The sequence below is a fragment of the Phasianus colchicus genome, unplaced genomic scaffold (assembly GCF_987193195.1).
Source record: "Phasianus colchicus unplaced genomic scaffold, bPhaCol1.hap1.1 HAP1_SCAFFOLD_44, whole genome shotgun sequence".
NCBI lineage: Eukaryota > Metazoa > Chordata > Aves > Galliformes > Phasianidae > Phasianus > Phasianus colchicus.
In genome coordinates this window covers 501,292-519,016 of record NW_028325224.1, presented here as the reverse complement: position 1 = coordinate 519,016, position 17,725 = coordinate 501,292, and the positions used below count along the sequence as shown (strand labels likewise).

The following is a 17,725-nucleotide window of genomic DNA, read 5'->3' as shown; positions in this document are numbered from 1 at the left end:
TCCCCTTGTCCTGCTGTTATCTACCCTTTCAAAGAGTTTTAATGCGTTACATTAACCTTAGCCACATTTTGTTCTTCTCAAAATATATCCCTCAAAAATTTTTTATAAAATGACTTACGATTTGACTTATCACTCAGTGAGCCTCTCAGCAACCTATCCAACAAGATGATGAGAAGACAAGAGCTAAAAAACACAGGAAACCCACAAGGGCCTTGTGGCTCTGTAACACCTGAGAGAGCTCCAGCACTCTGCTTCAGGAGCAGCCCACAGGCTTCTTGAGCTTAGGACTACTGAGCTGACTTCTTTGAATCTAGCAGTAATTACAATAGTAATTCCTGTTCCTATAGGATTTTTGAATGAAAACATATCAGAACTAGATAGATTTCTTTTTTTTTTTTTTTTTTTTTTTACATCTGCTTTGTAAAATAATTACTTTCAACTATTCCATCATAGCCCACATTCACCACTGGCCTACAATTTAGTCCTTCTTCTAGAACAATAACAATCAGAATACTGGCAAAGCACATCTCAGTGCATTTTGTTCCAAAAAAAATGACTTGTTGGAATGAGGCACAACAAGGCACAACTATGTTATTATATTAATAATATAATAAAATTTCATATGTTTTGCAAAAAATAAAGTAATACAAGTTTCAAACCCATACTTACACAGTTCCAGTAAACTTCTATTACAAAGTAGAAAAGAAGCATCTATCTTTTGAACAAACTTGTGCAGACACATAAGCAAGGACTACTGAAATTCTGCTATATGCAGGTCAGGGTGCTATGTTACAGACACTGTTAGATAGCAACATCTTTTACAAGGATTTAATTAAACCTGTATTCCACTAATCATCTTTCACACCTGGTGTTAATGTAAGGAGATTAAAGTAACACCAAGTCTTTTTACTGCCAGTGATAGAATTATGAATTGATGTGCTAACTGCCATACAGAGACTTCCTAGCCTAGAAGGAAAAAAAAAATGTCAAGCAGCAGCTATTCAGTTTGAGATGTAAGGATAATTTATCTGTAGGCATGGCATTAATATGTAGCAGAACTAAACCTATTCCTTAATAGAGGACATAAGAGAACGAACACTGACCTAAGAGACCAGGGAATGGGAGAAAGGAGGAAGCAGCAAATTTAACATGTGGAATCACTTGCCTGGAAGCTAAACAGATTAGCTGGAAACTTTTCACTCACTTGGTTAAGGTATTAAGAACACAAACATTATGTATGGATAAGATTATGAGAATGACTTGAATTAATAAAGCTGATACTCCACTCATACTGAGCTTACTTGACAAATGTATAGCTTGTATAGCTGCAGCTGTTGAGATGCACAAGCTCTGCTTATTACCAACAACCTAACTGTACAGTGTACATGTAATTCAACTTTGCTATTGCTAGACTCTGATTTAAGAACTGTTCAGAAAATCCTGGACTCCCAGTGATATAAAGTATACTCCACCAGGACTATCTTAATAAAGTAGTTCACAAACATACATTCTTGACTATGCCTAAGGAGTTACAAAAGTGATAGAATCTCACTGCAGGTTACTTCAGTTCTTTCTCCCTACCCTAGGTTCACAAACAAGTGAAGAAACAAAAAAATTAGAAACATCTTCACATACCAGTTATCATTTCCCCTCCATGATGGCCAGATTTCAGAAATCCAAAGACTGTTTTGGATTGATAGGTACAATCCACACAAGCTTGTACAGCTTGTTGAAGTACCACGTTGACAGGACCTGGTCCAAAGTGATCTGGAAGCTCCTGAACCTTTTTCTTATCCAGGTGAGGCCCAGAATTTCCATGCTTGTTGACATAAACACACACTGAAAAAGAACAAGCCATATTTATACAGAATATTTCTGCTTTCTTCACACCTAGTGCACACAGAATAGAGACATGTTTCACGTGCTAGAACTGCATTGTTTCTTAAGTCCCAAATTCACTCCCATCTGACCTCTAAAGCCTTTCCGTACCCTGCTAACGTACAAAGCTATCACAACCTGCATCTCTACTCACGCAATAGTCCCAGCAAAGCAAGAACTACCAGTACATGCTCTAAACTACCAAAAATCTATTCTTAAAAGTTGTCCTTGCTGCCCTATTTTTTCTCAGATTTGAGACGATACAACAAACCAAACCCTATAGCATACGCCTGCTATCGGTGCCCATTCTGAAGCACCCACACAGCGTTAATAATGTCTGTGCACAATGGTCAGTATCTGCTATCTTCAGCAACCATGCATGTATGATTTCCACACTACAGTTTGACTTTCAGTGCTAAACAAAAGAACAGTACTTACCTGGAAACTGTGCAAAGTGGTTTAAGGCTTATCATGAAAGTAATCAAATAGGACTATTGAAAACAGAGACAATGTCCTCTTGAGGGAAGAAAACAGGTCTTTCTCACAGCAAATGTCATCCAATTGGGAGAAAATCTCCTCTCTTGGGAGAAAAGGGGTCTTTCTGAGAGAAGGTGTCCTCTTCTTGGCTGCAAGTGTCCCATTTGGCATTGTCATGGAGGCTTTTTGGGGAGAAAGAGTGTGGCAGTTGTACGAGAAGGGGTATTTCTGGGAGCAAATCTCCTCTTTTTGGAAGAGAAGGTGAAATTTCCAAGGGAAAAGTGGCATTTCTGGGAGGAAATGACATAGCTGGGGGAGAAAAGTGGGAACCGGTGGGAAAGAATATCTTGTACTGGAGAGCAACGGTGGTCTTTTTGGTGTGCCAAGTGGTCTCTTGGGGAGAAAACGTGGTAAATAGGGGAGACAATGTCCTCTGGAGGAGTGTCAAGTAGTATTTGGGGGAGCAAACGTCAGGTATTTCTCGGAAACCGGCTGTTTCTGGGAGATAGTAGCAGACTTGGTTGGAAAATGACAGGTGTTTGTGAGAAAGCTGGTATTTTGGGAAAAAAAGGCCGTTTTTTAAAGAATAAGCTGGCATTTCTGGGAGAATATGTCCCATCTTTGGGAGAAAACGGGTGTATGTGGGAGAAAATGTCGTGTATGTGGGAGAAAATGTCATGTATTTGGGAGAAAGCTGGTGTATGTGGGAGAAAAGGCCATTGTGATGGGAGACAGTGTGATCTTGAGGAGTGGAAAGCAGTATTCTTGAGATGAAACGTGAGGTATTTCTAAGAGTCCTGGTATTTCTGGGAGAAAATGTCTTGTTTTGGAGAGCCAAAGTCCCATTTTGGGGGCAGAAGCTGGTATTTCTGTGACACTGCCATCTTGATGGGGGTAAGTGTGATCTTGAGGAGTGTAAAGCAGCATTTTGATTAGAAAATGGGAGCTCTTCCTAAGAGCAGTGCTATTTCTGGGAGAAAAGGAGCTCTACTGGGCATAAAAATGGTGTATCTGCGATAAAATGCCACATTTCTGAAAGAAACTGTCCTCTTGCGGAGTGTAATGCTGTATGTCCCGGAGGAAATGGGAAATATTCAGCAGAGTCCTGGTATTTCTGGGAGAAGAGGTCTGATGTGGGGGGGGGGGGGAAGGTGATGTATCTGTGAGAAAGCTGGTGTTTCTGGGAGAAAATGCCAGGTATTGGTGAGGAAACAGATGCTAGAGAGGGAAAAGGCCATCCCTTTGGGAGAGAAGTGGTATTTCTGGGAGAAAATGCCCCAAATCGGGGAGTAAGTGTCATCCTGAGGCGTGTCATGGAGTAGATTTGGGAGGAAATGGAGGTGTTTCAAAGAGTAGCGGCACTTGTGGGAGAAAATGTCCTCAGTGGGAAAGACAATGTCCTCTTGAGGGAAGAAAACAGGTCTTTCTTACAGCAAATGTCATCCAATTGGGAGAAAATCTCCTCTCTTGGGGAGAAAAGTGGTCTTTCTGAGAGAAGGTGTCCTCTTCTTGGCTGCAAGTGTCCCATTTGGCATTGTCATGGAGGCTTTTTGGGGAGAAAGCGTGTGGCAGTTGTAAGAGAAGGGGTATTTCTGGGAGCAAATCTCCTCTTTTTGGAAGAGAAGGTGAAATTTCCAAGGGAAAAGTGGCATTTCTGGGAGGAAATGACATAGCTGGGGGAGAAAAGTGGGAACCGGTGGGAAAGAAGATCTTGTACTGGAGAGCAACGGTGGTCTTTTTGGTGTGCCAAGTGGTCTCTTGGGGAGAAAACGTGGTAAATAGGGGAGACAATGTCCTCTGGAGGAGTGTCAAGTAGTATTTGGGAGAGCAAACGTCAGGTATTTCTCGGAAACCGGCGGTTTCTGGGAGATAGTAGCAGACTTGGTTGGAAAATGACAGGTGTTTGTGAGAAAGCTGGTATTTTGGGAAAAAAAAGGCCGTTTTTTAAAGAATAAGCTGGCATTTCTGGGAGAATATGTCCCATCTTTGGGAGAAAACGGGTGTATGTGGGAGAAAATGTCGTGTATTTGGGAGAAAGCTGGTGTACGTGGGAGAAAAGGCCACTGTGATGGGAGTCAGTGTGATCTTGAGGATTGGAAAGCAGTATTCTTGAGATGAAACGTGAGGTATGTCTAAGAGTCCTGGTATTTCTGGGAGAAAATGTCTTGTTTTGTTTTATTGTTTTTAATATTTATATATTTTTTATGTTGCAATTTCAAGGAAACACTTCGATAGAAATGGCTTTTAATTCTTTTGGCATACATAGAAGATGCGAAAATGCACATCATATTTTCACATGAATGTAGTAACACAAAAAAAGTTCAAAGCAGTAACTGATACACTCAATTATAAAAGCTGCCCTTCCTGTGCAAGAAATGTAACTCAGCCCTTGGGCTAGATGCCATTCTGTGTCATTGATGTAAACCTGGCGGACAGTACAAATACTCTGAATTTAAAATGGCATGACTAAAAATGGAGTCTTTCCTCTAGCTTTTAAGTTTTAAGAAATAACATAAAATATGTACGTATGCTTGGCAACTTTTCCTTTCATTATATACAAAAGTGACTCTCTCTAAAATAACTGTCAAACTAAGAGGGACTGTCAGAAGCCTATCACAGGAGGTAATCTATTTGCTCAGGTTGCTGAAGAGCAATGAAAAAGTAGATATTGAGTTTCAGTTTTCAGCACATACATTAAAGTCCCATGCCTGTAATTAGGTCTCCTACCTTCCAAATAGAATTTTAAAAAAGTTTGATACATGATTATTTTAAATTATTTTTCTATAATTGGTTAGTGGTATTGTGGAACACATATTTAAGGATTAATGATGAGAAAGATTAGAAATCCAAAAAGTGTAAAATTCCATGCAAACTCAAGTAAGTTTCAAGGACATTTCCATCAGAAAGAATGGAAATGAAGAAAGAACGGAGCCCCCAGGCTGGTTGTTGAGTGAGAATTACTGCTTACCCAGCATCCGTTTGCTTCATCAAATGTCCCCCATCCGCTCACAGAAACCTCTCTAAGATGCTTTTCTGAAGAATATTTGGCAGCATGTTTCCCAGGGCTGATGCCTAGAGGAGAGGGTTACATGGAGACTTGCTGTCTATCTTGATGGCAAACCCCTCCTAAGTAGGAATCCAGAGCTGGTGACTCACTTTGTAGTCTTGTATAGGTCTGCGGCAAGAAAAACATTATGGCAGTGGGGAGATATTCATGGTCAGGCTGGACAGGCCTCTGAGGTCTCTGACCTCTGTGGGTGTCCCTGTTCATTACTGGGGAACTGGACTCAATGGTCGGTAAGAGTCCCTTCCAACTCAAAAAAAAATTCTATGATTCTATGATTCTATGAATATTCCTGGTTTTATTACAAGTACAAATACTGATAAAGCCTACATTCAAATTGTTTATTCCTTGCTTTTGGAGAAGCTAAAACACTAGCACTAAGAGTTTTAATCAACGTAGATAATAGCTTGTCAGTTGTTATGCACAGTGGTACGTGCACCCAGTTTGAAATTTCAGTGCCATTAATGTTTTTAATTTTTTAAGTGATATGACACAGTACATGCAATCAACAATAATGAACATACCATGGTTCAGGACCCCTGATCTCTCAGCTAGTAATTTAAAATATTTTCATGTGTAGAGACAAGACAAGTATTATGTCCTAAATGGAGTCTAGGTCCCCAGCACTATTTCTCTCTCTATTTGATCCCTAAAAACAACTGTTTTCTTGCCAAAGATTTCTTCTTTTAAGAACGTTGCAACAAAACGTTGCTGGCATGCCATACAGAGACTTCCTAGCCTAGAAGGAAAAAAAAAATGTCAAGCAGCAGCTATTCAGTTTGAGATGTAAGGATAATTTATCTGTAGGCATGGCATTAATATGTAGCAGAACTAAACCTATTCCTTAATAGAGGACGTAAGAGAACGAACACTGACCTAAGAGACCAGGGAATGGGAGAAAGGAGGAAGCAGCAAATTTAACATGTGGAATCACTTGCCTGGAAGCTAAACAGATTAGCTGGAAACTTTTCACTCACTTGGTTAAGGTATTAAGAACACAAACATTATGTATGGATAAGATTATGAGAATGACTTGAATTAATAAACTGATACTCCACTCATACTGAGCTTACTTGACAAATGTATAGCTTGTATAGCTGCAGCTGTTGAGATGCACAAGCTCTGCTCATTACCAACAACCTAACTGTACAGTGTACATGTAATTCAACTTTGCTATTGCTAGACTCTGATTTAAGAACTGTTCAGAAAATCCTGGACTCCCAGTGATATAAAGTATACTCCACCAGGACTATCTTAATAAAGTAGTTCACAAACATACATTCTTGACTATGCCTAAGGAGTTACAAAAGTGATAGAATCTCACTGCAGGTTACTTCAGTTCTTTCTCCCTACCCTAGGTTCACAAACAAGTGAAGAAACAAAAAAATTAGAAACATCTTCACATACCAGTTATCATTTCCCCTCCATGATGGCCAGATTTCAGAAATCCAAAGACTGTTTTGGATTGATAGGTACAATCCACACAAGCTTGTACAGCTTGTTGAAGTACCACGTTGACAGGACCTGGTCCAAAGTGATCTGGAAGCTCCTGAACCTTTTTCTTATCCAGGTGAGGCCCAGAATTTCCATGCTTGTTGACATAAACACACACTGAAAAAGAACAAGCCATATTTATACAGAATATTTCTGCTTTCTTCACACCTAGTGCACACAGAATAGAGACATGTTTCACGTGCTAGAACTGCATTGTTTCTTAAGTCCCAAATTCACTCCCATCTGACCTCTAAAGCCTTTCCGTACCCTGCTAACGTACAAAGCTATCACAACCTGCATCTCTACTCACGCAATAGTCCCAGCAAAGCAAGAACTACCAGTACATGCTCTAAACTACCAAAAATCTATTCTTAAAAGTTGTCCTTGCTGCCCTATTTTTTCTCAGATTTGAGACGATACAACAAACCAAACCCTATAGCATACGCCTGCTATCGGTGCCCATTCTGAAGCACCCACACAGCGTTAATAATGTCTGTGCACAATGGTCAGTATCTGCTATCTTCAGCAACCATGCATGTATGATTTCCACACTACAGTTTGACTTTCAGTGCTAAACAAAAGAACAGTACTTACCTGGAAACTGTGCAAAGTGGTTTAAGGCTTATCATGAAAGTAATCAAATAGGACTATTGAAAACAGAGACAATGTCCTCTTGAGGGAAGAAAACAGGTCTTTCTCACAGCAAATGTCATCCAATTGGGAGAAAATCTCCTCTCTTGGGAGAAAAGGGGTCTTTCTGAGAGAAGGTGTCCTCTTCTTGGCTGCAAGTGTCCCATTTGGCATTGTCATGGAGGCTTTTTGGGGAGAAAGCGTGTGGCAGTTGTAAGAGAAGGGGTATTTCTGGGAGCAAATCTCCTCTTTTTGGAAGAGAAGGTGAAATTTCCAAGGGAAAAGTGGCATTTCTGGGAGGAAATGACATAGCTGGGGGAGAAAAGTGGGAACCGGTGGGAAAGAATATCTTGTACTGGAGAGCAACGGTGGTCTTTTTGGTGTGCCAAGTGGTCTCTTGGGGAGAAAACGTGGTAAATAGGGGAGACAATGACCTCTGGAGGAGTGTCAAGTAGTATTTGGGAGAGCAAACGTCAGGTATTTCTCGGAAACCGGCGGTTTCTGGGAGATAGTAGCAGACTTGGTTAGAAATTGACAGGTGTGTTGCCGCTCTCTCTGCAACATTCGTTTTCCACCCCATAAGATGCTGCTTTGCCAGCGAAACCGACCCCATACCAGGTCGGGGCCAAATGCTCACACAGACCCCAAGTATAGGTGAAGCAAAATGGCGTTTATTAAAATGTAGCAGGCACTTAAATATTCTCGTCCCGCTTTGTCTACACCCCTTGCATATACGCTGTCCTATCGTGGGACAGCACCTGGCAAGCCCTGAGCATAGGGAACCTGACCCCGTCACACACCGTCTCCTCGCCACGCCTACTACATCTCCCCCTCCCTATGCTCAGTAATATCCCGTAACAGCGCGAACGCAAACGCTACAATTGTTCCCGATACCTGTGATACTCTATACTCTATGCATTGGTCCATAAGCTGCTACATAATCCTTAGCAAGCAATTCTGAAAGCACATAATCACACACGGCAGAATAGCGGCAATACACACAATTACTAAGAGTGCTAATACTATGCCCTTAACGATCTTCGCAATCCAACTCCCGAAGTTGCCAAACGTCTTCTTGAACCAGTCTCCGATGGGGTCGTCGTCCACCTGGATCCTCTCCGTATGGTCTCGCAGGGCTTTCAGCGCTTTATGGATGGATACGCTGTGGTCGCTAAGATTGAAGCAACACATTCCTTCTAGGTCTTCACATTCATGCCCCTGTGCCAGGAGCAAGAAGTAGATGGCTGCTTTGTTTTGCAGCACCGCATGCCGAATGCTGTTTGTGTCCTCTAGCATCGCATTCAATACTAATGTTGTTAAATTCGCCTGCTTAACTGACCAACATGCTAGGCGTTCTATCTGAGCCAAGCTCTGTGCTGCAGCAACCCCAGGGTCGTTCAGAGATTTTATCAAACATGCCGTTTGGCTAGCTAGATCGGTGTTGTTACGGCAGCTGGAATGGTTTGTAGTGTACCTCGCAAAGGCTTCTAACGTGTATTGAGGGATGCCCATTAGGCAAGTGCAAAAGAGTGAGGTTGCCGATTGCAAGCTAAAGCAAAAGTCGTTTTGGCTCGTCTTATTTACCTAAGTAACCCATAAATTCCCTGACAGTGACAAAAGGTGAATTCCCTCGCTCCCTGTGATAAAGCAATAACCACCACACACACTAAACATAGCATTTGCCTGTTAGAAACGCGTTTTCTCGTTGGCAGCAACGGTTGAGTTTCCTCCACGCTTCTCCCGGCCTTCTTTTGGGGTTCCTGGGCTGTCTCCTTCTTCGGCGTTCACAGGAGCCATACCTGCAAAACTCAGAGTCCCTCGTTACTGTTCTCTTTCATCAGATCTGGTTTGACCTTTCTCGCCGGGATCCACATGACACTTCCCGTATTGACATGTTTTACAGCAGCATACCCTCTACCCCATACTAGAATCCTCCATCCTGGCTCCCATATTCCTGCCTCCGTTCTTATTTTGACTAGAGGGCCTTCCTCTAGAATTCTGGGTCGCCAGTGCTTTTCTACTGGTGCCCTACTGGCATCCCCTCTTTCATAGTGATTTAAGGCAAACTGAGCTTTGGCCAGTATCTCTCCTTGTCTTGCTATTGGGATTCTGTCGTTATATCCCTCCCCAAGAACATAGATCTTTTCTTTGAGGAGGCGGTTAGCCCTTTCAACAATGGCCTGTCCTTGTGAGTTTCCCGGAATACCCGTAGTATGCTGAATTCCCCAGGCCTCTAACCAATCCTTGGTAGACCGTGATGTAAAACATGAGCCGTTGTCCGTTTTAATTTGCACTGGCAAGCCGAGGACCGCAATAGCCACAGCCCAGTGGGCCTGGGCCGAGGTAGAATTAGCTTTTCCGTGTTGGGTAGCCACGATCATCGTGGAGGCTGTGTCAACAGTAACTGCCAACCACGACCGAGGTGACATTCGCGGCTCCCACGTAAAGTCCGTCTGCCATATTTGCAGCAGCCCTAAGCCGCGGGGGTTGACCCCCGCCCCAATAGCAAGAGCTGAATTACAGTGAGGGCAGGCCTGCACCACATCCCTTGCAGCTGTAATGGAAATACCACAGGGTCGAGCGAGTGCTCGGGCGCCTATGTGAAGCGTGGAGTGGAGGTCTCTGGCCTTTCGGATCGTCAGGACACGGGACCCTTCAGCCGCATCTGCGGCTGCGTTGCCCTCTGAAAAGAATCCTGGTACATCCGAATGACTTCTTACATGTAAAATTGCTATAGGCTCTACTCGGGTGCACAAAGCATCTTCTAAGATAAGCGCTGCTTCCGTACTAGGGATGCCTTCTTGGCCCATTTTCAAAGCGAGCTTAGCTGCAAAAGCAGAATCTGTGACTATGTTACAGGGAAGGGAGGGCCAATAAACAATCGCCATCGCAACAGCCCTGACCTCGAGCATCTGAACGCTGGCGCCCGGATCTGTGAAGATTATGGAATCCCAGCGACCATTTGTTTCCCACACTACTGCCCCTTGCCCCGTTGATGATGATGCATCGGTAAACAGGGTAGGCCCTTCCACGGGCGAGTCTTGCACCCTGCACCGTAACGACAGCTGCAACGGTCTCGCCAGTTCGAAAATAGGGGGCGAGTCCGCAAATGTGAGGGAAGCTGACGTCCCTTCCAAAGCAAGCAAGATGGGCTCTGGGAGCGGTAAAGAATCACGAAATGATGTAGGGAGATAGATAATAGAAGGTTCTTGTCCGAAGGTTCTGACAGCTGTATGACGGCACTTACGAAGAAGCCTAGCCAATATTTCCAGCCAGGAGGAGTACGCACGCGTGGGCTGAACGGAAAAATGCCACCACAATGGTTGCGGTTTGGCTCCCAAGTCATGGCCTATAACAGCAGCCGCCCCACTCTCGCATTTACAGGCAGCTACTTCTAGCTCCCTTCCAGGATCATATCGAGACAGAGCCGAATGACAACAGGATTCTGTTATTTCCTTCCATGCCTCTGCCATCTCGGGCGTGATGGAACGCGCCTCGTTCGGATCCGAGCCCTTAAGCTGCTCATAAAATGGCTGCATGAGGCGAGGAGGGATCCCCAGTGCCCCTCGAATCCATTGTAGGGCTCCCACTAGCTTCTGCACATCCCATAGCGTGCGTATCCGGGGTTTGATGTCAACCCCGACTGGGTGGACAGTTTTGTCTCCCAGCCGATATCCTAAAAACTGGACCCCCGATCCTCTCTGGATCTTTTCAGCAGAAATAGTGAAGCCGGCTGATGTCAGGAGTGTCACCACTTGGGCTTCTAATGACTGGAGCCCCGATGGGGTCGGGGATGATAGCAGCAGATCATCCATATAGTGCAGCAGGAGGAACTGCCTAGGGGACTGTCGGACCGGACTCAGAACTCTGTCAATCACTATCTGACAGATCGTGGGAGAGCACGCCATCCCTTGTGGGAGCACTCGCCAGTGATACCGACGAGCCGGGCCTTGGTTATTACGGACAGGAACCGTAAAGGCAAAAGCCTCCCTGTCTTGCTCAGCCAGGGGTATGGAGAAAAAGCAATCCTTCAAATCGATAACAACAACCCCCCAGCCTGCAGGCACGGCGGATAGTACAGGCGCACCCTGCTGAACTACACCAAAAGGCACTAACTGAGCGTTAACTGCGCGCAAGTCGTGCAGCAAGCGATAGGATCCTGACCGCTTCTTTATCACAAATACATGAGTGTTCCATTGACTAAGAGAGGGTTCTATATGACCTAAGCGAAGCTCTTGCTGTACTAATGCGTGAAGCGCTACAAGCTTTTCTGTCGGTAAGGACCACTGATCCACCCAGACAGGTCGCACTTCCTGTCTCCAGCGCAGTGGGATCGCATACTGCGCCGACAATTGGCAGATCGTGGCCCCCACTATAAATTGTTATGCCTGCTGCCACACTCCGCAGAAAGTTCCTCCCCAAGAGGGTTCCCGGCACCTGCGCCACTAACGGGGTAAGCAGAACAGGCCTTTCCAGGGAACCATCCCTGCTGATTACGATAATCTCAACCATCTGGGCGGACCTCCGGGTGGGCGTTGTTCCTCCCACTCCCGCTATCATCTGTGCCGCCCCTGTAGGCCATGTAGAGGGCCAATCGGATTCCGCAATAACCCAATGCGATAGAGAAAGCGCCCGTGTTTGTAGGGTTAACTATAAACGCGGCTGGATTTGCTAGGCCCTTTTCTTTCGCTTTCTCTTTAACTTTAGCCCAGTCAGTAACCAGGCCCCCCCCCCCGGCGCGGGCTCCCCCCCGGGCGCGGGCTCCCCCGCCCCGCTCCGCCTACCGCCCTATCGCGTTCTTCAAGGGGCGGTTCTGGCTGAGACGTTTTGTCCAAAGAAGGGCATAAAGACGGAGCAGGGTAAGGCGAGGGCGGGGCTGTCGGCTCACATGACTGACTCGGCGACTCCTTCTTCTCCGTCTCTCCGCCTCCACTCTCCGCCGTCGGCGCCATCTTTGCCTCGCTGGATCTATAAGAAAGCAAAGACCCGCTCCCGGCAGCCCCCGTCACGCTCCGGTCCTCCCCGAACCCTCCTTCTGCCTTTGCCGCTTTAAGAGCCCCAAGTATCAAGCCCCACGTTTTAAGCTCTGAGGCTTTTTGGTCGGACATGGCGCGCTGGCACAGCGCCGAAGTAAGTGAGTCCCACTTATTTGAATCGAGCACCTGTTGAGGGGAGTCCAGCTCACCCTCCTTTTCTAGCCGCGATAACACGGCCGCGATCTCCTTCTTAGAAGGAACGGTCTTACCGCAATAACTTTTACAGAAATGTAAAAATACCTTAATTTTAGTTACACACGCGACCTGCCGCCACCTCACAGGTTCCACCGCAGTGTGTCTTCCGTAGGCGACCTGCCGCCACCTCACAGGTTCCACCGCCTTACGGGCACGCCGGGCAGCTACTACTCACAGGGCAGATCACATCGGGGTCACCACTTGTTGCCGCTCTCTCTGCAACATTCGTTTTCCACCCCATAAGATGCTGCTTTGCCAGCGAAACCGACCCCATACCAGGTCGGGGCCAAATGCTCACACAGACCCCAAGTATAGGTGAAGCAAAATGGTGTTTATTAAAATGTAGCAGGCACTTAAATATTCTCGTCCCGCTTTGTCTACACCCCTTGCATACACGCTGTCCTATCGTGGGACAGCACCTGGCAAGCCCTGAGCATAGGGAACCTGACCCCGTCACACACCGTCTCCTCGCCACGCCTACTACACAGGTGTTTGTGAGAAAGCTGGTATTTTGGGAAAAAAAGGCCGTTTTTTAAAGAATAAGCTGGCATTTCTGGGAGAATATGTCCCATCTTTGGGAGAAAACGGGTGTATGTGGGAGAAAATGTCGTGTATGTGGGAGAAAATGTCATGTATTTGGGAGAAAGCTGGTGTATGTGGGAGAAAAGGCCATTGTGATGGGAGACAGCGTGATCTTGAGGAGTGGAAAGCAGTATTCTTGAGATGAAACGTGAGGTATTTCTAAGAGTCCTGGTATTTCTGGGAGAAAATGTCTTGTTTTGGAGAGCCAAAGTCCCATTTTGGGGGCAGAAGCTGGTATTTCTGTGACACTGCCATCTTGATGGGGGTAAGTGTGATCTTGAGGAGTGTAAAGCAGCATTTTGATTAGAAAATGGGAGCTCTTCCTAAGTGCAGTGCTATTTCTGGGAGAAAAGGAGCTCTACTGGGCATAAAAATGGTGTATCTGCGATAAAATGCCACATTTCTGAAAGAAACTGTCCTCTTGCGGAGTGTAATGCTGTATGTCCCGGAGGAAATGGGAAATATTCAGCAGAGTCCTGGTATTTCTGGGAGAAGAGGTCTGATGTGGGGGGGGGGGAAGGTGATGTATCTGTGAGAAAGCTGGTGTTTCTGGGAGAAAATGCCAGGTATTGGTGAGGAAACAGATGCTAGAGAGGGAAAAGGCCATCCCTTTGGGAGAGAAGTGGTATTTCTGGGAGAAAATGCCCCAAATCGGGGAGTAAGTGTCATCCTGAGGCGTGTCATGGAGTAGATTTGGGAGGAAATGGAGGTGTTTCAAAGAGTAGCGGCACTTCTAGGAGAAAATGTCCTCAGTGGGAAAGACAATGTCCTCTTGAGGGAAGAAAACAGGTCTTTCTTACAGCAAATGTCATCCAATTGGGAGAAAATCTCCTCTCTTGGGGAAAAAAGTGGTCTTTCTGAGAGAAGGTGTCCTCTTCTTGGCTGCAAGTGTCCCATTTGGCATTGTCATGGAGGCTTTTTGGGGAGAAAGCGTGTGGCAGTTGTAAGAGAAGGGGTATTTCTGGGAGCAAATCTCCTCTTTTTGGAAGAGAAGGTGAAATTTCCAAGGGAAAAGTGGCATTTCTGGGAGGAAATGACATAGCTGGGGGAGAAAAGTGGGAACCGGTGGGAAAGAATATCTTGTACTGGAGAGCAACGGTGGTCTTTTTGGTGTGCCAAGTGGTCTCTTGGGGAGAAAACGTGGTAAATAGGGGAGACAATGTCCTCTGGAGGAGTGTCAAGTAGTATTTGGGAGAGCAAACGTCAGGTATTTCTCGGAAACCGGCGGTTTCTGGGAGATAGTAGCAGACTTGGTTGGAAAATGACAGGTGTTTGTGAGAAAGCTGGTATTTTGGGAAAAAAAAGGCCATTTTTTAAAGAATAAGCTGGCATTTCTGGGAGAATATGTCCCATCTTTGGGAGAAAACGGGTGTATGTGGGAGAAAATGTCGTGTATTTGGGAGAAAGCTGGTGTACGTGGGAGAAAAGGCCACTGTGATGGGAGTCAGTGTGATCTTGAGGAGTGGAAAGCAGTATTCTTGAGATGAAACGTGAGGTATGTCTAAGAGTCCTGGTATTTCTGGGAGAAAATGTCTTGTTTTGTTTTATTGTTTTTAATATTTATATATTTTTTATGTTGCAATTTCAAGGAAACACTTCGATAGAAATGGCTTTTAATTCTTTTGGCATACATAGAAGATGCGAAAATGCACATCATATTTTCACATGAATGTAGTAACACAAAAAAAGTTCAAAGCAGTAACTGATACACTCAATTATAAAAGCTGCCCTTCCTGTGCAAGAAATGTAACTCAGCCCTTGGGCTAGATGCCATTCTGTGTCATTGATGTAAACCTGGCGGACAGTACAAATACTCTGAATTTAAAATGGCATGACTAAAAATGGAGTCTTTCCTCTAGCTTTTAAGTTTTAAGAAATAACATAAAATATGTACGTATGCTTGGCAACTTTTCCTTTCATTATATACAAAAGTGACTCTCTCTAAAATAACTGTCAAACTAAGAGGGACTGTCAGAAGCCTATCACAGGAGGTAATCTATTTGCTCAGGTTGCTGAAGAGCAATGAAAAAGTAGATATTGAGTTTCAGTTTTCAGCACATACATTAAAGTCCCATGCCTGTAATTAGGTCTCCTACCTTCCAAATAGAATTTTAAAAAAGTTTGATACATGATTATTTTAAATTATTTTTCTATAATTGGTTAGTGGTATTGTGGAACACATATTTAAGGATTAATGATGAGAAAGATTAGAAATCCAAAAAGTGTAAAATTCCATGCAAACTCAAGTAAGTTTCAAGGACATTTCCATCAGAAAGAATGGAAATGAAGAAAGAACGGAGCCCCCAGGCTGGTTGTTGAGTGAGAATTACTGCTTACCCAGCATCCGTTTGCTTCATCAAATGTCCCCCATCTGCTCACAGAAACCTCTCTAAGATGCTTTTCTGAAGAATATTTGGCAGCATGTTTCCCAGGGCTGATGCCTAGAGGAGAGGGTTACATGGAGACTTGCTGTCTATCTTGATGGCAAACCCCTCCTAAGTAGGAATCCAGAGCTGGTGACTCACTTTGTAGTCTTGTATAGGTCTGGGGCAAGACAACATTATGGCAGTGGGGAGATATTCATGGTCAGGCTGGACAGGCCTCTGAGGTCTCTGACCTCTGTGGGTGTCCCTGTTCATTACTGGGGAACTGGACTCAATGGTCTGTAAGAGTCCCTTCCAACTCAAAAAAAAATTCTATGATTCTATGATTCTATGAATATTCCTGGTTTTATTACAAGTACAAATACTGATAAAGCCTACATTCAAATTGTTTATTCCTTGCTTTTGGAGAAGCTAAAACACTAGCACTAAGAGTTTTAATCAACGTAGATAATAGCTTGTCAGTTGTTATGCACAGTGGTACGTGCACCCAGTTTGAAATTTCAGTGCCATTAATGTTTTTAATTTTTTAAGTGATATGACACAGTACATGCAATCAACAATAACGAACATACCATGGTTCAGGACCCCTGATCTCTCAGCTAGTAATTTAAAATATTTTCATGTGTAGAGACAAGACAAGTATTATGTCCTAAATGGAGTCTAGGTCCCCAGCACTATTTCTCTCTCTATTTGATCCCTAAAAACAACTGTTTTCTTGCCAAAGATTTCTTCTTTTAAGAACGTTGCAACAAAACGTTGCTGGCATGCCATACAGAGACTTCCTAGCCTAGGAGGAAAAAAAAAATGTCAAGCAGCAGCTATTCAGTTTGAGATGTAAGGATAATTTATCTGTAGGCATGGCATTAATATGTAGCAGAACTAAACCTATTCCTTAATAGAGGACGTAAGAGAACGAACACTGACCTAAGAGACCAGGGAATGGGAGAAAGGAGGAAGCAGCAAATTTAACATGTGGAATCACTTGCCTGGAAGCTAAACAGATTAGCTGGAAACTTTTCACTCACTTGGTTAAGGTATTAAGAACACAATCATTATGTATGGATAAGATTATGAGAATGACTTGAATTAATAAAGCTGATACTCCACTCATACTGAGCTTACTTGACAAATGTATAGCTTGTATAGCTGCAGCTGTTGAGATGCACAAGCTCTGCTCATTACCAACAACCTAACTGTACAGTGTACATGTAATTCAACTTTGCTATTGCTAGACTCTGATTTAAGAACTGTTCAGAAAATCCTGGACTCCCAGTGATATAAAGTATACTCCACCAGGACTATCTTAATAAAGTAGTTCACAAACATACATTCTTGACTATGCTTAAGGAGTTACAAAAGTGATAGAATCTCACTGCAGGTTACTTCAGTTCTTTCTCCCTACCCTAGGTTCACAAACAAGTGAAGAAACAAAAAAATTAGAAACATCTTCACATTCCAGTTATCATGTCTGCAATCCAAGATTACAGCTTTGTGAGTGCGGGAGATATTTCCATCCTCCTGATGGCTGAGCCGAGAGGGAAAAAGGGGAGGGGAACAAAAAACGTCCATCTATGAGGCGAAAGCTCCCGAACGAGAAGCCCCGGGTACAATCCCGCGGCACCAACCCCGGCCCGCAGCGGGGCCTCACCCGGCCACCGCCCTCAGCGGCCCCACCCGCAGCCCCGCGCCCGTTGCTCGGCAGCTGCGAGCCAACCGAGCCTGCCGGGAAGGCGGAGGGGCAGCACCACGGATAGCTACTATTGGTCGAAGGAGGTGAGGGCGGAGCTCGAGGACGGCCGTCTTCTTCGCTATTGGCGGAGAGAGCCGTCAGTGCGGGGCGGGGGGCGGGGCCTCGCGGCTAGCGGGGCCGCGTTGAACTCCGCGTTAGGGCGGGGGAACGGAGCGAGGGGGCGGCGGCGGCGGCGGCGGTCGAGGGTAAGCGAGCCGCCGGCTGCGAGGAGAGCGGCGCGAGGTAGGGAGCGGCG

At 44.9% G+C, this 17,725-nt stretch overlaps 1 protein-coding gene across 5 annotated transcripts in view; it reads right to left on the bottom strand.

The window, feature by feature from the left end:
- Window positions 1-15,716, bottom strand: part of LOC149912025 (sex comb on midleg-like protein 2) — a 29,676-nt gene extending 13,960 nt beyond the window's left edge. Inside the window, exon 1 of one of the 5 annotated variants that reach the window (XR_016462440.1) lies at window positions 15,694-15,716. Coding sequence is in view for 1 of the 5 variants with exons in the window: in XM_090132815.1 (XP_089988941.1) it covers window positions 670-742 (73 nt within the window). In the remaining 4 variants the exon portion in view is untranslated. Of the gene's footprint in view, window positions 1-118; window positions 297-669; window positions 1,110-1,635; window positions 1,660-1,752; window positions 1,775-15,693 lie in introns of those variants that run through there. The other 4 variants (XR_016462439.1, XR_016462437.1, XR_016462438.1 and 1 more) reach the window with 4 other exon arrangements.
- Window positions 15,717-17,725: the final 2,009 nt, after the last annotated feature.